The following is a 22,225-nucleotide window of genomic DNA, read 5'->3' as shown; positions in this document are numbered from 1 at the left end:
CTGCAGTTCTTGGAGGACATCATGGGAAAACAGGGGTGAATGTGGCTTCTTGTGAGGGAAGGACATTGAAGCCAAAGCTCTCGGGAATATTCAGCAGTTGCCTTTCTCTGGAGGTGGCCATTTTGGGAAAATCTGGCCCCACCCATCAGTCAGTGCTGAGAAGCCCCAGGGCAAACAACAATTCAGGTGGGATCACAGTCCTACCCCTCAGTAAATAGGCTACCTAAAGACCCCTCAGGCACACAGCTGCCTCCAATCCCATCCAGAGACTAAGCCCCAGCCACCAGAGGGACTAGAATCAGCTCCACCTACCAGTGGGCAGGCATCATCCCCTCCCATCAGGAGGCCTACAGCAAGCCCCAGAAACCGACTTCAGCCACAAGGGGGCAGACACCAGAAGTAAGAGAGGCTACAGCTCTATTATCTATAAAAAGGCCACCACACCAAAAACCTATAAAAATGGAAAGACAGAGAACTATAACTCAGATGAGGGAGAAAGGAAAAACCCCAGAAAATCAGCTAAGCAATGAGGAGATTCTGAGCCTCCAGGAAAAAGACTTTAGACTGCTGATGCTGAAGATGATGCAAGACACTGGAAATAAACTGGAGGCAAAGATGGATAACTTACAGGAAACACTAACCAAAGAGATACAAGATATAAAACTTAAGAAGAGATGCAAAATACAATAACTGAAAAAACTCACTAGAAGCAGCTAACAGTAGAATACAGGAGGCAGAAGAATGAATAAGCGAGGTGGAGGACAGATTAGAAGAAATTACGGATGCAGGACAGAAAAGAGATTGAAAAAAAATGAAGAGAGTCTCAGGGAACTCTGGGACAATGTTAAACGCACCAGCATCTGTATTATAGGGGTGCCAAAGGAGAAGAGAGAGAGAAGGGGACAGAAAAAATATTTGAAGAGATAATAGCCGAAAATTTCCCTAACATAGGAAAGGAACCACTCACTCAAATCCAGGAAGTGCCACAAGTACCATATAAAATAAACCCAAGGAGGAACACACCGAGACACATAATAATCAAACTGACCAAAATTAAAGACAAAGAGAAATCTTGAAAGCAGCTAGGGAAAAAGAAACAAGTAACATACAAGAGAACCCCAATAAGGTTATCGGCAGATTTTTCAGCAGAAACTGCAGTCCAGAAGGGAGTGGCATGATATACTTAACGTGATGAAAGGAAAAAAACCTCCAACCAACAATACTCTACCCAGCAAGGCTCTCATTCAGATTTGAAGGAGAAATAAAAACCTTCTCAGATAAGCAAAAGCTGAGAGAATTCAGCAACACTAAACCAGCCTTACAACAAATACTAAAGGAACTTCCCTAAGCAGGAAAGAAAAGATCAGCAACAGGAAACAAAAATTCCACAAATGACAAGGCTCACCAGTAAAGGTATATATACAGTAAACATACAAAATCATCCATGCACAATTATACCATCAAAATCAGAAATCATGAGAAGAGGTGGGTACAAATGCGGGACACCGGAGATGAACTTGCAATTAAGAGAACAACTTAAAACAATCTCGTATACATATAGACTCTTACATCAATACTTCAGAATAACTGCAAACCAAAAATCTACAATTGATACACAAACAAGGAATCTCTGGAGAAGAAATATATCTCATAGTAAATAAGTGCATAATCCACTATGAAGGGGGTCATTTGACATCATTCTTGGAATGCTGAAGTCTTCTTAGATCTGATTCTGATTTCCTCTCCATCAAAGAACTTATGATAATTATAATTAAATAATGCCACTGTACAATTAAATAATAGTTCTACAATTGTATTATTAATAACCATTTCTCTCCATGGTACAATGTAAAGTCTATAATGTCTTATTTATCACATCACCTAGAATGGTGTAATGCCTTTATTGAAGAATCAATATGGAACACATTGTGAGGACATATTTATATAGTTACACTGTTTTTTAACCAACTTATGAATTTTATATTTTACTTATTTTCAGAGGGTGTATTTTTGTTATGCTTACCAGTTGTTATTCTTTTTACTATGCTATATAAAATATTTAGTGGTATATAAGGCTTTCTTCTTTATAAATTTTAGTTGCAGAACAATTTAATATAATGCTAATTTTTAAAGAAAAATTGAAATGTAATAGATAAAACTAAGTAGTAAAGTTGAAAGCCATAAAATTGGGATAAAGTATAGAATAAATTTCCTATTAGTCTCAGGATATTTTCCATTCCACTTCTCCAGAGGGAGTCACTTAATCTGTTTCTTAAGATCCATGTTATAATAATCTGTGTGAATGTAATTGTATGTTAATGTATGTATTTTATTCTGTAAAAAGATAAAAAAAAATAATGACACTTCAGGGTCCCCAGATTTAATTATAGAATCTTTACCTATGTTGGGGGCACATTCTCTGTGCCTTGAGTTCTCCCACACAGTATTTGGAAGACAATCAAGTTAAAATATTCTGTGAGTACCCATGTATCCCAAACGGTGCATTAAAATACACTTTGTTTCTGGAGTTCCTGTCGTGGTGCAGTGGTTAACAAATCTGTCTAGGTTGGGGGTTTGATCCCTGGCCTTGCTCAGTGGGTTAAGGATCTGGCGTTGCCGTGAGCTGTAGTGTAGGTCGAAGACACGGCTGGGATCCCTCATTGCTGTGGCTCTGGCGTAGGCCAGCGGCTACATCTCTGATTAGACCCCTAGCCTGGGAATCTCCATATGCCATGGGAGCAGCCCTAGAAAAGGCAAACAGACCAAAAAAAAAAAAAATACACTTCGGTTTGTTGTTCCTTTCTTTTAAAATCTTGCAAAATCCTGCTCCTCAAGCTTTGTTCTAGATTGAACCTGTGCTGATGATTTTTATCTGATCCAGTCTTTCTTATGATGATTACAGAATGGTGGTTTTATAACCACACCACATTTATCGCGCAGGGGAGAGTGTTCCCTCTGCCCCCGCCCCCCTTCTTTCCTTCTTTTCCTTATCGACTTATGAATCTGTTTCCAGTCTTGACTTACAAAATTCCTGTTTTCACCAGTTGGTTATAATTTATTGCTCTCCTTATTTACTTTGATGTTTAAATTACTTTCTTATTTTTACACACTTTGGTGTCATGTGTGCCTTTAAAGACACATACATGGTCATGTCACTCATGTGCACTTATTTTGCTTTGTGCTCTGCCTTCTTTCTCACTTTCTGCAAGGATTACACAAATTCAATTTTTCCTCTTTTTAAAAATTAATTTTTTTTTTACACATACATATAAACTTTATCTTCTGGCATCTGTTAACGTCTTTTTCTTACTGCTTCTGTTACTACCTGTGAGCCTAAGGGATTATTCATCCCTCCCCGTCACTGAAGAACAGTTTAAAGGTCCTCAACTGAAGACTATCATACTTGTTTTCAAAGTCTTGCACCTCTGAAACTTCATCATGTCCTTTCTTCTTCTACATTAATGGAATCAGCAGGCTTAGGGATATATTTTGATTATTTCAATATATTGCATTTCTATTTTTTATATTCATACATCAGATACTGTATTTCAGTATAGTAAATATAAATAGAAAAAAAATTTTTTTTCTCGTGTTGAATTGTTACATTTCCAAAAAATGATAAGAGAATTTGTGGTTGGAGAATATATTTTTAAAATTTATTTATTTCTTCTTTTTAGGGCTGCTCCTGCAGCATATGGAACTTCCCAGGCTAGGGGTAGAATTGGAGTTGCCAGCTGCTGGCCCGTGCCATAGCCACTGCAACGCAAGATCCAAGCCTTGTCTGTGACCTACACCACAGCTCATGGCAATGCTGGATCCTTTAACCTACTTGGCAAGGCCAGGGATTGAACTCGCATCCTCATGGATACTAGTTGGATTCTTAACCTGCTAAGCCACAAGAGAAACTCCTGTGCTTGAAGAATTTAAACCATATGAGATGAGGAGGTTGAGTGATCACAGTCTGGAGTAAACTAATGACTGCTCTTAATTTTATTCTCACTAAAATATAGTTTTATTTTAAAAACTATAAACATTGAAAGAAGAGATAAGTGCCTTTTAAAAAAATCTTAGATTAGGTTATAGTCCATTTTGTCTCCTACCCCTAGTAATTTTTCAGAACCTACTTCCCTAGCATATAAGAGGTACTGGTAAATGTTCTGCATTGTTGCCAGTACTTCACATACCAAGAGAGTATGTCCAGGCAAATACTTAATTAAAAATTAAAAAAATTTATAGTTTGTGGCCCTGTTTGAAACTTTCTGGGTTCTCAATTTTTCTCAAAGAACACTGTAGGTTGGGAGTTCCCATCTTGGTGCAGCGGAAACGAATCTGACTAGGAACCATGAGGTTGCAGGTTCGACCCCTGGCCTCGCACAGTGGGTTAAGGATCTGGCATTGCCGTGAGCTGTGGTGTACGTCGCAGACACGGCTTGGATCCCGCATTGCTGTGGCTATGGTGTACACTAGCAGCTACAGCTCTGATTCGACCCCTAGTCTGGGAACCTCCATGTGCTGCAGGTGCAGCCCTAAAACAAAAAAAGGCCAAAAAAAAAAAAAGAACACTATAGATTGGATTCTTAAGAGCTCCTTATTTTACTCATTTTAACAGCAAAAGTAAGTATTTCTCAAACCTCTTCTACAGAGTTTTATATAGCCCTTGGCATGATGTGGGCTTATAATAACAGCTAGTTACTACTTGATGGGAAAACGGCAAGAGAGTTATTAAGTAATTTACCAAACGTCACACAAGTAGTTAGCTTGAGCAGATAACTAAACAAAAATACCTCTTAACCTTGCTTGACTATACACACTGTATATTGTATAGTAGTGAAAAGTTCAGACTCTTGAGGCAGAAGAACCTGAGTTTGAATCCCAGGTTAGACATTTACTAAAAAAGCTATGCAAATTGCATAGCCTATCTCAAAGTGGCAGTATTAGCCCTTATGCCAAAATATATGCAGGCAGCCCTACATTTTGGCTCTTTTTAGATGTAAGAATGCAGCTCTAAAGCCCAGTTTATTTAAGTACTGGATTTAAATCAGCTGCTCTAAATTCTAATTCCTAATGGAGATTATTAAAGATGATTATGGGAGTTCCCATTGTGGCTCAGCCAATTAGAAAGCCTGACTAGCATCCATGAGGATGTGGGTTCGATCCTAGGCTGGAACTGCAATGCAACTCTGATTCAGCTCCTAGCCTGGGAACCTCTATATGCTGTGGGCGTGGCCCTAAAAAAAAATGATTAGGGATAGAAATAATATATAAGATATTTGTATCACAATATAAAAGCATGAGATGTTATTTTAAATGAAGCTAACTTTTCTGCCACAGAATTGTTAATTCTTACAGAAGATTTGACAAACATTTTAAAAAAGAGGAGAAATGAAATGATTATCTGTTGTACAACCACCTAGAGATAACTGTTTTGTTTCCTTTTAGACCTGAGTTTCTGTTTTTTCAAACATGAATTGGTTACTTAAGAACTTTGAGCAGTCCCGGAAGGGAAATTAAATAAAAGGGAATTTGATAATAGAGAATAACTTGCCACTTGATATCTCTTTCCAGTTATGAGCTCCCCAATAATTCAGGCTCTTCATTGTCCATTTTAAATATGTAGAAAACCATTTATCAGTTACTTGGACAATATAAATAGCCATTTTAGAGCTCTTTTCAGGTCTACTCTTTGGAAGGGTCAATTCCTACGCTGCTTTAATCTGTTCCTAACAGGGCCTGTGTTAAGAGTGGGGAGGCTTGGCTTGGCAACAGTCTCTGCGGAAAGTATCAGGTCATTTTAATGACTGTGAGTGATATAACGAGCCAGCAATGTGGTATGGGTGCTGAAAATGCTAATGCAGACTAGGCTCCATCAGTGATACGTCTGACGATGTGGTTTTCTTGCTGTGCCTTATGCATCTGGATCATGTCCAGCATATTGCATTCACTCTGGGGAACTGAGGTTTGACCTGGACATTGGCAATGTAAGAACAGGTGTCTAGGTCAGCCATGAGTGCATAGGTCCTGTCAGTCATTGTCAGTCATTGAATAGTTGAAAGAATTGAAGATGTTTTGCTTAGTAGACATCCTAAGATAGCTCTAAGGAATCTACATGTGAAAGACGGTGTAGGGTCTCAAACTGCAGGTCTTGGAAAGCAGTGAGATGGAGGTTCTCTTTGGTTTAATATAATGGACATGTGTGTTTGTGATGTATACATAGTTATGGAGATTCTCTAATAATGGAATAGACCTTAGGATGGAGTTAGTTTCTGGTCAGTCATGGTGTTTAAGCTGAGATTGGATGGATCCCTGCCAAGAGCTACTATAAATTGGGTCTTTAACTCACGTGCATGATGATTTTCATGGCAAACTAATTCCAGGCTGATTTCAAAAAGATTCAAAAATTATCAGAAAGTGTCATGAGAGACACAATGCTTAGTAAATGTAAGGCGATAGTTTTTATTAATGTTGGGAGTTCATTGTACTTAAAACATATATGAAAGTATCAGGTTCAAAAATTATACTTATTTTTTTGAGGGGAGTTACAGCTTGTATATACTGAGATCTTCAGTTTCCAGCCTTAATATTTGTAGATTGATCATATATCTAGACTGATTCTCTTCTTGCTTATAGAGATCAGATAGTACCAGGAGAAGCAGAGGTGCCAAGAACAAAGTGTGCAGATTTGGAGGTGATATTAGGGTCTCTGTACATTTTGGCCCATCAAGTAAGGCCAGCTGTTCATTTGTTTCATGTCTAGGTTTGGAATTCACCCAGTTGCAGGCCGAATGCCTGGTCAGCTTAATGTGCTGCTGGCTGAGGCTGGGGTGCCATATGATATTGTGTTGGAAATGGATGAGATCAACCACGATTTCCCAGGTAAGTGATGGGGGTAATGTAAAGTTTAAGTGTTCTCAGTATGACTAAAGCAATGCCAGTCTTAGGGCATAAACTGTGCAATTACTGAAGACCTACTAGTCAGATGAAGAGTAACTTGCCCCTAGTAAGTATGCAGTTGAAATTAAGGAAATGAAAGTCAATACTAAAAAAGGTGCAACAGGTTTGTAAGCAGCATTAGTAATTTTTGTCCTGTGGTGGGGTCTGAAGGTTGGTGAGAATCTTGGGAGGCAGTGCAGTGGAGTGCATTGCAGAGGGACTTGGAAAAGACTTGGTTTTGGAATCCAGGTCCTGACTCTCATTTACTTTGTAGCCTTGAACTAGGTACTCAACCTCAGGTTCCTCATTTGTAAAATTGCTTCTGTTGAGGATTTACTGTTTGATTCTTGCCAGTGTCTGAGATTTTACTGTTTTTTAGTTATATAAATTCTTGGTCAGTAGTTTTCTGTTTTCTTTAAAGTACTAGGCCTTTACTAGATAAGGTGCTGTACTTTGTGGCTGTCACTGGGTAGATGTTGAATGCTAATGACATTTGGCCCAAGATGATGTTTGTTAAAATTAAATCAGTTCACTCTGGCAAGTGTCCACTGTAAACTTAAAAAATAGTGAGTGTTTATTAGAGAAAAATAATGAAATCATGTGTATGTCTAGATTCACATGGCACTTTTGGCTAAGTTCTAAGGTACTTTACACTGTGGTCCTTGAAGAGGGAATTTAGGCCATTTTAATTTTATGTCCCCTTTCAAATTTCACTATTCCTAAATTATGTGTGAAACCCGCCAGTTCCAAGAATTATGGACACAGCTTTAATATAGTATAGACTCTTAAACCATTTTATCTTAGACATCATATTAAGTGGTCATTTTAAAAGCTGAAAGACAGAATGCAAATCTTTAATGTTACTGGCAAGATCACTTGGGGATAATAAAAGAGCTATAAAGTTAGGTTAAGTAGATCCCTTGAGGGGAGGGAAAGCATTATCAAGTTCCAGTCAGGATGCTTAGGTTCAAATACTGCTTTTAAGTTGTGTGACACTACCACACCTCTCTGATAAAGCTCTTTGTATAGTGCCTGGCAAAATGTTCTATAAATTAGCTTCTGTTGTTGTTATAAAGTCATTTCACCATTATTTGCCTGAAAATGAGTGAATTTTATATATATTTTTGAATTTTATATATATTTTTTCTTTTATTATGTAGACACTGATTTGGTCCTTGTAATTGGAGCTAATGACACTGTTAATTCAGCGGCTCAAGAAGACCCTAACTCTATTATTGCAGGCATGCCAGTCCTCGAGGTCTGGAAATCAAAGCAGGTAAAGTTTCAGATTTGTTTTTCATTCTAGTAATCAAAAGTCTCTTAAAATACACACACAGACCTTTGTTTGGTTATTTGAGAAATGATGGTGTTTCATAGGAGGCTCAGGAGTTAGAGCAGATTTAGGGTCCTGCTCTCTGTATCCAGCTCTGTCAGTTCTGTGGTCACAGGGAACCCAAGTGAATGCCCTGATCATGATTACAACTCGATGAGATTATCTGAATGAATTAACAAAATCTGTAACCACAGCTTAAAAAGGAGCTGTGAGCCTTTGGAATGAGTCTGGCTGAATTCCAGGCCAAGTCCAGTGAAGCAGATGGTTTCCCTCTGGGACAGTGAGTCAGTATCATCGCCTTCACATATGAGGCTGAGCACATTTTCTCATTCAGTTCTTTTGAAAGGGAATTTGTACTTTGTTATGGAGTCTCCAGAAGAAAGGTGATTTAGAAATCCAAACAATAACATGGCATAAGGATGCATGCCTTGCTCACAGCACATTGCTTCTGGCAAAACTAACCGCTAGACTATAGAAACTCAAAGGCTTGTAAATTCTCCTCTGTCCCAACTCTGGGCAAGTCTCTTTAACATTCTCAAGTCCTAGTTGCATTTTGAGAATCATAACGTAATATACATTTCCCTTTGATTTTGTTTATCTTAATTATAAGTATATAATTAAGTTTGAAACTTAATTTGAAGTTTAATATTTGAAGAAAGTTTGTAACTTAGTATTTGTGGTGAGTGAGTAGATATGAATGCACATGTTCACATGTATATGAACAATTATTGCATCGATTATCAATATTTGAGAGTTTGCAGAGTGCATTTCTGTATTAATGCTATATGGAACATGAATACATTTGCACTGCTTCATTTTTGGATAGACTACATGTTCTAGAAGACATAGATGGAGTTCCCGTCGTGGTGCAGCGGTTAATGAATCCGACTAGGAACCACGAGGTTGTAGGTTCGATCCCTGGCCTTGCTCAGTGGGTTAAGGATCCGGCGTTGCCGTGAGCTGTGGTGTAAGTTGCAGACGAGGCTTAGATCCCTGTTGCTGTGGCTCTGGCATAGGCTGGTAGCTACTGCTCCGATTAGACCCCTAGCCTGGGAATTTCCATATGCCGAGGGAGCAACCCTAGAAAAGGCAAAAAAGATTAAAAAAAAAGAAAAAGAAAAAGAAAGAAAGAAGACCATAGAAAGGCTTTTCATTTCATGAAGAACTGACTTGATATTCAAGAGGATAGCAATATCTGTATTCCATGTCTAGAACACATCAGTATTAGAGAGGGACTTACCTCTTCATTTTGCTTAATAGGAGCATTCTACTAGTCATTAGCTCCGTCTTGTGATTTTCTAGATTGCTCTTTGGGCTTTTGTCTAATATTCTTTATTTTAAAGCAATGGAATAATAATACTATTTTCCCATTCAACTACAAAGGATTTGCAGTAGTAGCTTATGCAGTAAATTGGTTCTCTTTAGTCTATTCAGAGAGAGATGCTTGTTTTTCTGACTAAAAAATGTTACGCATAGTCTTTATAGAGAAAAGCACTGAGAAGAAAATCACTTGCTACTTGGAGATAAACTATTGTTAATACAACTTCTTCTAATGGATGTAAGACTCTGGACACATTAAAAGAATTAAAGTTAATACAAAGTAGACATGCATTTAAAAATATTCCTTGTGTATTTTAAAAGTCATTGTAGTAAAGAATTAGTAGTGAGTGGTACACACTTTGTTCAAAGTTAGGGCATGGTACTCTCCGTGTGCCTAACACGTCCTGGCCAGGTTTGTGAAATATATTCTCTCACTTAATCTTTGGTTCTTAGGTCATTGTTATGAAGAGGTCCTTGGGTGTTGGCTATGCTGCAGTGGACAATCCAATCTTCTACAAACCTAACACAGCCATGCTTCTAGGCGATGCCAAGAAGACCTGTGATGCACTGCAGGCGAAAGTTAGAGAATCCTACCAGAAGTAAAATATAAAGATCAAGCTGTTGCCTAACAAAGCCTCCTCTTCATATCTGGGAATAGGCAAATAAATCATCAACATATACAGACGATATGCATCTGAAGCAAAGCTCCTGGAGAAGAAGGAAGACTCTGAAAAAGTCAAGCAAAAATGAGATTTTTTCAAGAGCAGCAGTCCCTCGATTTTAAAAAAGGATTGACCATTCTGAATGTCTTTCTCTGCATATTTTTTGTGTTATGAATTCCAAAAGTATTTTACAAAAAAAGAAAGAACAGCCTCATTTTTAGATGTAATCCATTTGGATTTTTTCATTGTTCTTCAATAGTCAGCAGTGTTTTAAGAAATTAAGTCTTTAGGAATTTGGGACTTAGATTATACATGGATCTGAAATCTGACACAATATAAACATTACAGTCCCCTGCATTTATGTTTTTTTGCAACAAATGTGACTAATTTGAAATTTTTATCAACTCGAGCATAATCCAAATTAACCATATCAAATTGGTTTCAATTTTTCAGACTGTACTTTTGACTCTATATTTCAGGGGTGTGTTTTCTCACTTCTATTTTAATACATTAAAGGACTAGATAATCTTTCAGAGATGCTGGAAACAAATCATTTGCTTTGTATGTTTCATTAGAATTCCAATGAAACATATAATATGAAATCAGTATTAATTGTGTTTTTTAAACCCCATTTCCAATTGGAGATCTCTTTAATTTCAATCAGTTTATAATGATGTGTAGTACTGTATTAAGTGCACTTGAATGGAATTCAACTATTTGCCTAATAAAATAAGTCCATCATGTTTGCATGGTGATGTAGCAATCATCTCTGGTGACCAAAGGCTGCAATCAAATAATTCTGCCTGTTACTAACATCTGAGGAAGACTTGCTACTAGGAATTAGATGAGTTTAATCTCTCTTAAATGTTTGGAAGAAGAATTTTTTAATCCCAAATCAGAGTGTGTTTTAAGGTGTTAAGTAATTGAGGACATTTGAGGGAAATGGTGGCACTTTTAAAGCTACCTCTTTGTTTATATAAGCACCAGTAAAGATTGTCTTTTTGCAGTAAAAGTGTAGATTTCTTCAGGACTTTGTTACCGTGCCAGAAGCTCCAGAGAGGCTGAGTGTGTGGTGAATATTTGGAATATCACTTTCTCTACATAATTAATTGGGCATTAAGTTTCTTGAAACAATTATTATTAACATTTAAAAATTCTCTCTAAATCAGAAAAAGAAATACCTGTTGTGGAGTTCCTTTTGTGGCTCAGTGGTTAATGAACCTGACTAGCATCCATGAGGATGCGGGTTCGATCCCTGGCCTCACTCAGTGGGTTAAGGATCTGGTGTTGCCATGAGCTGTGATGTAGGTTGCAGATGTGGCTTGGATCCTGTGTCACTGTGGCATAGGCTGGGCAGCTGTAACTCCGATTGACCCCTAACCTGGGAACCTCCATATGCTATGGGTGTGGCCCTAAGAAGCAAAAAAAAAAGAGGGAGAAATAACTGGTGTAACTTTTTTTTTTTTCTTTACCATAATGCTCATGTTTACTGAGTTTCCAACTGATAGTATTTGTTTGGTAATCAATTTCTATTTTGTAGTGCCTGAGATTAAGATCTGTGTGTGCATGTGTTTTAAATCAGGAAAGACTCCTTTTTAATTTTTAAGTGGTAAATGCAATTTTTTAATGGATCTCGGGTCATCAGGAACCTAGGAGCTGCAGCTGCCAGCCTACACCACAGCAACACAGGATCTGAGCAGCATCTGTGACCTACACTGAAGCTTGGGCATCCTTTAACCCACTGAGCAAGGCCAGGGATTGAAACTCGCATCCTCGTGAATACTAGTCAGACTCTTAACCTGCTTAGCCACAATAAGAACTCTCAAATGGTATCTTGATTCATGCCCTTTTCCTTTTCTCAAAGAAGTTAGTTGTAGGTATATCTGGAAAGGAGCAACTTGGATTTTTCTTTTGTCATTTTAGGGCCGCACCTGTAGCATATGGAAGTTCCCAGGCTAGGGGTTGAATCAGGGCTTCAGCTCCTGGCCTACAACACAGCCACAGCAACGCTAGATCTGAGCCCGGTCTGCGATCTACACCACACCTCACAGCAAGGCCAGATCCTTAACCCATTCAGTGAGGCTGGGGATGGAACCTGCATGCTCATGGATGCTAGTCAGATTCTTTTCTGCTAGCCACGATGGGAACTCCCTGGATTTTTTTGGATAATTCCTTCATTCAATTTAAACTGAAATAATTATACATGGATTTATTTATTTCCATCATTTATAGTAAATATTTTCCTACATTTTTAAAATGTAGGATCATCTCATTTATTTGATCCTCACTAATCCATTGTCATTCAGTTGTATTAACTGAATTGAAAATTCATGCCTTTTTTTTTTTTTTTTGCCTTTTCTAAGGCCGCTTCTGAGGCATATGGGGGTTCCCAGGCTAGGGGTCTAATCAGATCTGTAGACGCTGACCTACGCCAGAGCCACAGCAACACAGGATCCAAGCTGCATCTGTGACCTACACCACAGTTCATGGCAACGTTGGATCCCCAACCCACTGAGCAAGGACAGGGATCTAACCCACAACCTCACGGTTCCTAGTCGGATTCATTAACCACTGTGCCACGACGGGAACTCTGTGCCTTGGTTGGCTTTATTTTACTTTATTGGTTAAGCAGTTTAAAGGATTTTTGGATATATAATTTCTTAATACTCCAAAAGATTGTTGGTTTTAGATTATTAATTATGGCAACGTCTAAACTGACAAAAATAATTTTCATTCACTGTATTCTCCCTTTTCGACGAGTCACACAACTAGTAAATATGACTTATTTTTATTCCATATTGTTCACTATGTCTTTGATATCCAACTAGAAATAATTTAAAAAAAAGGAATTAAGCATTGAAGTGCCAATGTTGCTTTGTCTTTTTGGCCTTATTAATCATCCTTTGTTTTCTCACATTTGTTTTAATTTGGGAGTTTTTATTTAAGTTACTTAAATATAGTATATAATGTATAAGTTTTTATACATTCTATCTAGCTATTGGTTTATCTATAACTTTGGACAGTCTTCTGGTACATAAATCTTTTTGTCATTCTATATGCTCTTCTTTCTAGGGTTGGACTAGAGAGACAAATAGCACTCATCTCTTCATGCAGTAGAGTTTCAGTTTTTTCCTAAGTCAGTAAATTATGTCAAGTATTTGGTAATGAATCTGGAAGATGGGCCTGGCCTTTCTGATTCTTTTAAGTCATGATTCTGACTTTTAGATTTTACTGTTTTCTCATCCAACACAAATATCAGATTTATTATGTATCAGTCAGCTTTAGGATTTAGTTCAATTTATCTGATCCCAAAGCCTTAGTCTGTATAATCAATAATGTATAACCCATGTGTTCATCTGACTCAGAGGCAAATCTTCTAGTCCCCTAAGGCATAAGTCTTGTGAATTAAAGCATTTTAGCACTGGAAAGTTGGACAGCTCTTTTATATAGATTGGGGGAATAATTCAAATATCTAATTTATAGCTCTTGACAGTTTTTGAGAGTCTTTTCCAACAAATATTACGGAGGTAGAATGGTTAAAAAAAAAAACAAAACCCAAAACCCTTTCCTCCAGTGGCAGCAACTTGTATCATCCAGCTGCTCTTTGGAGTCTCAAGGGAAAGAAGAAATAGGTTAATTAACAAGGATGGGGAAAAGAAACCCTTTGTAAGTGAAACTTTTGTTGATTTAGTAAGGCAACAGAAAAAATGCTAACATTTGAATTTCAGAACATTCAAGATTGCTGTTCTTATCTCAGACATTATGTTTTGGGCTAAGGAATTGAAATATTTTCTTCACTTTTTAAGTGATTATAGATATTTAGCATGGTATATACTGTTAATTCTGGATGGAAATCTTTTAGATGCTGGTAAAATAGTGATAATAGATGATGAGACAGTAATTAGAATGACTAATATTTGAAACCGTTACATACAGTGAATAAGATAGTTGCAGGGAAAAATAGTTAGATCATAGTAGATAATTTATTTGGGGAAGAGGGGAAAACCATATTGGATAGATAGAGAAAGGTCAGTTTACAATTGTGGAGAACTTTAAAAGCTTGAGCCCTAAATAGTGGGGACGGTATTATAGTTTGGGGACGTTGATTGTCAAAGCATATGACAGCCTTGTTTTATATGAAATATTTGTACTTCAGATTCTTGCCAATGATTACAATCTTGAACTCTGATTTTCACTTCTAGCCAGAGGCCTATTTTTGAAGCATAATACTAATGGAAAAATTTCCTAAAGGATATTGGAATCCATTTTGTCCCTGGATATTTCAAATTTCATCCATAGACGAAATCAGAACTTCAGAGAACTGGTTGCTTGGGCTGCATTGTCTGGGTCATTGTGAATAACAAAGACACAAAGGTGCTGGAGTGGAGAGGGTGACACTATCCACCTGGCCTAAGTGACTGTAGTGCAAGGGGGGACGTCCACCTGGCAGCCGTGGAATGGCAGTGGGTAGAAGTGGTTGTCGTGACTGAGAAGAATCAAGGAGGGGACGTAGGTTTGGGGTATGCAGGTGACACCTGGAATGATGGTGGCTAGTTCCTTCCCCCACAGTGGAGAGAAGTGAAAAGGGAAAAGCTCAGAGCAGGGGTTCAGGGGTGCTCCTGTTTCCTCTGGTTAAGAAGGACTAGGAAGATCTAATGAATTCTTTCTCATCCTTCCTCTTGCATTTGAGAAGATGGAAACCACAGGAGCAGTGTGATCCGATGTAAGCGATAGTAAAAGCCCATGGAATGGATCATTTAGAATTTGAAATAAGGCCACTTTCCCCCCATCCTCCTGCTGTTTTTGGTGTACAATAAGAAAAGCAGAACTTGGAAACGTCTACAGTAAGGTGTCGAACTAGGTTTAGCCAGTGAATTTTGATTTAAACCAGTTCTTTTCTGGAACTCATTTTCCAAAAAGCCAGTGAGTTGCTATTAGCCAGTCTTGTTTTTTTCCTTCCTTCTTTCTCCCACTTATGTAGCACTGTAGGGGTGCAAGAGTGCAGTGCAGCAGTTAAACCAGTACAGCAGGGGCTTGTGCTGGTTAATTCTATTCAGACCTTGTGATCCTAGTCCTCTACTGCACACAAGGGTTGGAACTGAAAGGTCACATCTAAATGTCTCCAGAGAAATGGGAGAAAGTGTAACTAAGTATATAACCCCTTTGTATTATGTCAGCAGGGGGATGGTTTCTTCCCCAGAGGGATGAAACAATGTCATGACTTTAGAATGTTTTGTCACTATTCTCCAAGTTTACTGGAACACTGTGCTTCAGAAATCAAGCCTTTTAAGTTTTCAGGGCTTTATGGATTCATGGAAAATTTTGTTCTTGCAAATTATAACTAGCTCTGTGGTTATGTCCCATTGGGATATGTATGGGCATGGAAGCTTAGGCATACAGCAGGTCCACACCCATGTGTCTGATTAGGGATAACTGCTTCATTAGTGTTGAGTATAATTATAGTAACTTGGAAACATGGTCTCATAGAGATTAGACTCATCACTGTAAAAGAGACCAATAGCACATTCAAAGACTATAGCAGAAAATCTTACGAGGACACGGTACACATAAGTTCAGGGTACTTACCGTATACTGGCTTTAGTCCTTGTCCAGAACACTGTCTGCACAAGCAGCACCAAAGGTGGATTTAAGTAATGAACCCAGGTTGAGTAGTTGGATAGTGGTATCACTATGAAAGATGTTACTGTTTTCTACCTGATGGATCACTTTTGGTTGTGTTTATATTTCTGGAGTGGATCACTTTTCAGTAAATTAAGCATAAAGCCATCTTAATAAATATATTACCATGCAGGGCAGAAGGAGGGAAGGGAGCACATTTTTATGTGTGTTACATGCTGACTTCTATTCAGTATTCAGGACTCATTATCTTGAAGTTTATCTTAATTTTTTTTTTTTTTTAATTCTAGATAGCAAGACTTCCTCATTGTTCATTTTAGTAGCCCAGTGAGTGGGTGATAGTAATAGTAGCTGTTAGTTAATGAGGACTCATTTTTTTGCTGGACAACAGCCTGTCAACATCCCGAGGGCTTTCAGTGAATCCTACATAGAAAATGGTAGAGGGGGCTTAGACCCAGATCTGGCTGACGGCAAAGTCCACTAACCACTCTGTTGATGTTTGTTAAAAATAGCTAAAGGACAGGATGGCGCTCATGAAAGGGAAGGTCCGTTTCATTCTATTTAAATATTTTTAAAAACCCAGTTAAAATTTCAGCAAGAAGATGCAACTACTGTGCCTGTTGTCTTTACATAGCATTGCAAAAGTTGTTGCTTATCCAGTCAGTTTGTCTATCCACCCATTCTCTCTTTAAGCAGCTGCTGCCCTTTTTTGCCTCATACACAAAAGCCTAAATTCTAAGAATGCCTTCTGCTCAGGAGCAGAATAAAGGAGCTTTTGGAGTAGATGCCCCACCTTTCTGAGTTTTACTTTCCAGAAGCTTCTATACCTCCTTGCCTGCTTTGACTTCTGACGCCTTCTCACCTGACAGCCAGTCAGGCCAAAACTTTTTGCTGTGAATTTTTTCATCTCCCAGGTTACAAGCTCAGATGCACCAAAATATGGCTTTATTTATCTGTAAGTGAACTTAATTCCTCAGATCTCCCATTTTTTCTGGTGGGGGAAACTTGACCTTAATTCAGGATGTTTCCTCCTCCTCCTTCTGGGGGCATTGCTGAATTCAGAGGCAGAGTGGGGTGGGCATGAGGTGAATTACATAACCCCAAAGTTTGAGAGGGATGATTGGGTCCTTGGTCTTCATTTGTTCAGTCGGGCATCCTCTAGGATATGTATTGTCCTCTCTAGTCTTGGTTACTAATATTTTTGCATATGGACATCTACTAAATGAAATAAAGACGTTATAAGATTGCTTAAATTAATATGAAATAGGAAGGAAGAAATACGCAAGGTGAAGGATATAATAATCTCAACATATTTTGGAAAATTTCTTCTATTACCACAATTTCTTCTATTTTACCACAATAGATTGGGAGTAAAAACCTTTAAAATAGAGTACAATTTCTATTTGGGGGCGAAACTTTTTCTCCTTTGTGTGAAAATGGAGTATTATTTCCACAAAGAAAGTAGTAGGTGCTCTCTTGTTTAAATAATTTGGAATGGAATTAATTCAAATGCTTCCAGCAAAGAAGTTTTAAGGAGGAATCATTTAATTATTCTCCTGAGAGTAACTGAATCCCTTAAAAAATCTGTTTTAAAAAATGTAGTGAGTTCTGGGAAGGTTTTTTTTTTTTTTTCCCCCTCCCTGCCTACTCTATGAGGAATATAAAGTGCTTTCTCATCTAACTTCTAGTTTATCACCAGTGACTTGGTATTAAATCTATAGCCAAAAGTTGAAATATTGATTCATAGTTGGAGCACATCTGAAACAAAGAAAGGTCAAAACACAGCTCTTTTGATAATTATTGTCTTTTTAAGGACACAAGTTAGCATTTCTAGCTCAACTAATTTTTTGGTACTGATGAAATACCTTTTTAAAAATAGTAATTTCTGTGTATGTTATTAATTGTAATTTTCAACTGGAGAAATTGGAGCACAAAGCATCACAATCTTCCCATAATTACCCTGTGGCAGATGGAACAACAAGAACCATATCTTCTGCCAATTAACTATATTTTCTTAAATTATGAGTGCTTGGTTGTTTGAATAAATGTCATGGTTCCTATTTTATGCATGGCTTTTTACTCCTCTGGAATAATATTTTACCCCCCATGGAATTGAGGAAATTGAGCAAAACAAAGAAGATATTAAATCATAAGATTAAACCATGGCTATTTAAAACTACCATGATTGAATATTTTCGTGCTGCCACTTGCAATGGACTGCAAGGAAGAACATGGGGCAATAAGGAGGAGCTTAGCATCATAGGTGTTCCCAAAGTACCTGAGCCTTTGGGATGAGAGGGAATTGTCAAGGAGGAACAGAGGGTGAGAAGAGTGCAGTGGCCACTGCTGAGCATGGAGGACCATTTACTCCTGTGATACGGGGAGGAAAACATCTGGGAAGAGAGAGACCAAAGTATCATTTATGAGATGGGTAAAAGCCAAACTACAGCAGTTCTTGTAGATTCCAAATAGAGGTAGGGAACATCAAAGGAGAGAAGAATCAGATTTCTGGAAGAGATGTGGAGTAAGGAGTTGCAATTCAAACTAAAAGAAGCCATAAGAAAGCTAACGGTAGCAATAATGACACTTTCTAGATTATAAGATGAGGTGAGAAGTTGCTTATACTTGAAATGTTCTCAATTCTGTTTCCCCCACCCTTGGTTTGGCTTCTTGTCTGTAAAATATTTGATGACATGGCAATGAAAATCCTAGCCATTTATTTATTTATTATTATTATTTTTTTGTCTTTTTGCCATTTCTTGGGCCGCTCCTGCGGCATATGGAGGTTCCCAGGCTAGGGGTCTAATTGGAGCTGTAGCCATTGGCCTACGCCAGAGCCACAGCAACGCGGGATCTGAGCCGAATCTGCAACCTACACCACAGCTCACGGCAACCACCGGATCCTTAACCCACTGAGCAAGGCCAGGGATCGAACCCGCAACCTCATGGTTCCTAGTCGGATTCGTTAACCACTGCGCCAAGATGGGAACTTCAAGCCTAGCCATTTATTATTTATTGTGTGCTTTGTGCTGTGCCAGGTAACAGATACATGTGACACGGTCCCTTGCAGTGAAGTATAGGAATGCATAGAAGAACACCAAAATTACAGTTTGTTATAAGTGTAAAATTTAAACGATTTGCAAGTTATGGAGGTAGCTCACAGAAGAGAATGATTATTGTTGCTTGGGCGAGAGTAGGAAATTCTGGGGAGCACTTGCAGAGAAGTGTTCTAAAAGATAAGAAACATGATTAGGCACACAAGGAAGGAACAGGCTTTTTTTTTTTTTTTCTTTTTTTTTTCTCAGCTGCACCTATGGCATATGGAAGTTCCTGGGCCAGGGATCAAAACTGAGCTGCAGCTGCAACCTATGTTCCAGCTGTGGCAATGCCAGATCCCTAACCCACTATGCCACAGCAGGAACTCCAGAACAGGCATTTAAATGGAGGAGCAAGCGTGTGAAAGTTAATAACTGAATTAAGAAATTTCAAAGGAAATAATTCCCTTCAAATTTGTAACACATTATAGATTTTCAAATTAATAGCTATTAATGTTTTAAATAAAACTCATGCTAGAGGATGACTGCTGTTTTCCAGGTTATTTATGAGGAGAAGGCTTGGAGTCATGACGCTTGGAATAGTTACTATTTTCTTTTTACTCCCTTCTAATAGTCATTTGTCAGTTTTGGTACTCATTTCCCTTTCCTTATGCTGCTCTCAAGCAAAGGTAAAATAAAGATAAATGCTAGAATTTTTCACAATATATTCCTTAATATAAGTCATTGAAGTTATGATGACCAAAATATCTCATTTGATAACTTCAATCATTTCTCCTAACAAATATCAAAATGAGGTGACTTATGTTTTAACCACCTTTTACAAATGGATTGGATAATAGATTCAGTTAATGATTCTCCTATATAAATGATTCCTTTTCCCAAAGAGCATGATTTACTCTCATGGGGGATTTTAAAACACTTGTAAAAATTATCTTCTTTGTGGTAGAGAGTGGGGGTGTGTGGGAGAATTTTGCAGATTTGATAAAAGGAGGAGGCTAAATATTTTTTGTGATGCTTTGGTGATCGTATATTCTCACATACAGAGAAAGACACCGTTTTTAGAAATTCAAAGATTAGTCACTCCTACATGTGGAGCTCAATCCTTCTTTGACTCTGGGTTTGACCATGTGACTTGATGTGTGTGGTCAGTGGGGCATTAGCAAGTGACATGCAGACAGAGTCTTGATAAGTGCCTATGCATTTGGGGCTTGGCCTTTTGGAAAGTTCCCACTTGGGAGCCTGTTGCCATGCTATAAAGAAGCTGGGCAGAATCAAGAGAGGCAACTGGGAGAGAGTCTTAGAGGATCAGAGTTGTCTTGCACTTACCAGCCGAAGACAGAGTGAACAACATCCATGGAGCAGAAGAACCACCAGCTGAACCTTACCAGAATGCCTAACAGAATTCTGTGAAATAACAAATTGTTGTTTGGGAATGGTTGGTTACATGGTAATGGAAGACTGAAATAAGCTATGACAAAGAATTAATAGCAGACTCGGTTCCTTCTATTTTTTAAATTATGCATTAATTTTGTTTTGACTATTCCTTTTTTTAATCCCTTCCTTAGATTCCTTCTTATTTCTTTCCATTGTCTCCACTTCCCCTTTTCCTGTGGTGCATGGATGGTCATTCTTCTAGTAGCATGAGTTGGGAGACACTTGGGAACTCCATTTACCCCAGAATATCTCCCTTATCAGCCTGTCCTGGTGCTTGAAACTTCAACATTATTTAAATAATGATTTTTCCCCCTAAGCTAAGAATTTCCATCTCCAATGATGAACGTGCAGTTATCCCTGGACACATAATATGATTGTCATTCACCAATGGGCTAGGATTATTTCGTTAGTTTGCTTTCTCAGGAAATGGCTGAGAGTGACAGCTTCCCAGGCCCTTGCTTTCCAGAGGGTCTTGCGTGTACATTTACTTCTGCTTGCGAGGCTCTTCCACTATTTTGCCATCCAGTTAATTACGACTCTTCCTTCAGCTCTTGACTCTGTCAATATTTTCTTGGGGAGTATCCCAGAACCACCAGTTTAGTCAACGCTTCTATTATATGGATTCATAGAACCAAGTATTTCTTCTTCAGAGAAATTTAAACATTTTTTTCTTTTTCACAGCTGCATATGCAGCACCTGGAAATTTCCAGGCTAAGGGTGGAATCAGGGTTGCAGTTGCAGGCCTGCAACACAGCCTCAGCAACACCTGAACTGAATTGTAGCTGTGACCTATGTTGCAGCTTGTGTCAATGCTGGATCCTTAAGCCACTGAGCAAGGCCAGAGATGGAACCTGTGTCCTCATGGATACTATGCCAGGTTCTTAACCCGCTGAGCCACAATGGGAACTCCAACTTTTTAAATGTATAATTATATTTATACTTCCTGGAACTATAAGGTCCAAGGCAATAGAGATCTTGTCTAATTCTTCCCACTCTTAGTATTCTCAGTACTTAGCATATATTCTGACACCTGGAACATACTCAGTACATATCTTTTAAATGAATGAATTAATGAATTAAGATTCTGAGAAATTAAATTCTCTCTTACCTTCATACTTTAGAAACTTTTGTGCCAGTGTTTTATTGTGAGCAAGAAAGCAGGCGCATGGCATTCTAAAAGCTCTGTGAGATGTTTCAAAGAGAAGAAATAAAAGCTAAGAGCACTATCCTGAAATTAAAACTTATTACAGCAATGTGGGCTCCATAACAATGTCTATCCATTTAAGTTCCAACCCATGGATAAAAACATTCCCAGAAGCAAGAAAACTAGTAAGAACAAACATGAGTACTTGCATGCATTGTAAAAACATCATGAGGCTGCCATACAAATTATTCCTGTTTTTCCATGCAATAATAGTTAAAAGCTTCCCTTTCTTTTATAATTAAACTTTGGATTTATGAAGGAAGAACTATAATGCTTTTTTAAAATTGAGGTATAATTGCCACATAACATTATATTTGTTTCAGGTATATCACATAATGATTCTGTATTTGTACATATAGTGTGTGAAATGATCACCACAATAAGTTAGAACTATATTGCTTTAATACACTTTGCAGTTCTCAGATGGATCTTCACTAAAGCCTATAATAATTAAAAAGAAAATTACTTAGAGTGGGTTTACTAATATAAGCAGAAAAATTAAATTTTGGAGTTTTATGCTTAACACTGCTATTCTGACTTTGAATGGGTTGAGCAAGAATAGCAATCACAATTTAACCAATATTACACTTATAAAGAGCATTTTTATAATTCTCTGAGGTTGTGAGTCAAAAAGCTCCACTTTTATTTC

The 22,225-nt window shown here is 37.9% G+C and overlaps 1 protein-coding gene across 5 annotated transcripts in view; it reads left to right on the top strand.

Moving 5' to 3' along the window:
- The window catches only part of NNT (nicotinamide nucleotide transhydrogenase), an 89,154-nt gene extending 78,160 nt beyond the window's left edge, over nucleotides 1-10,994 (top strand). For all 5 annotated transcript variants that reach the window (XM_047764214.1, XM_047764250.1, XM_047764395.1 and 2 more), the window contains exons 20-22: nucleotides 6,755-6,873; nucleotides 8,091-8,206; nucleotides 10,037-10,994. In XM_047764214.1, coding sequence (XP_047620170.1) covers nucleotides 6,755-6,873; nucleotides 8,091-8,206; nucleotides 10,037-10,186 — 385 coding nt within the window. In that variant the 3' untranslated portion in view covers nucleotides 10,187-10,994. The remainder of the gene's footprint in view (nucleotides 1-6,754; nucleotides 6,874-8,090; nucleotides 8,207-10,036) is intronic.
- The last annotated feature ends 11,231 nt before the right edge of the window (nucleotides 10,995-22,225 follow it).

Source organism: Phacochoerus africanus, chromosome 1 (assembly GCF_016906955.1).
Source record: "Phacochoerus africanus isolate WHEZ1 chromosome 1, ROS_Pafr_v1, whole genome shotgun sequence".
In the NCBI taxonomy this organism is placed as follows: Eukaryota; Metazoa; Chordata; class Mammalia; order Artiodactyla; family Suidae; genus Phacochoerus; species Phacochoerus africanus.
This window is presented reverse-complemented; position numbering and strand designations above follow the sequence as displayed.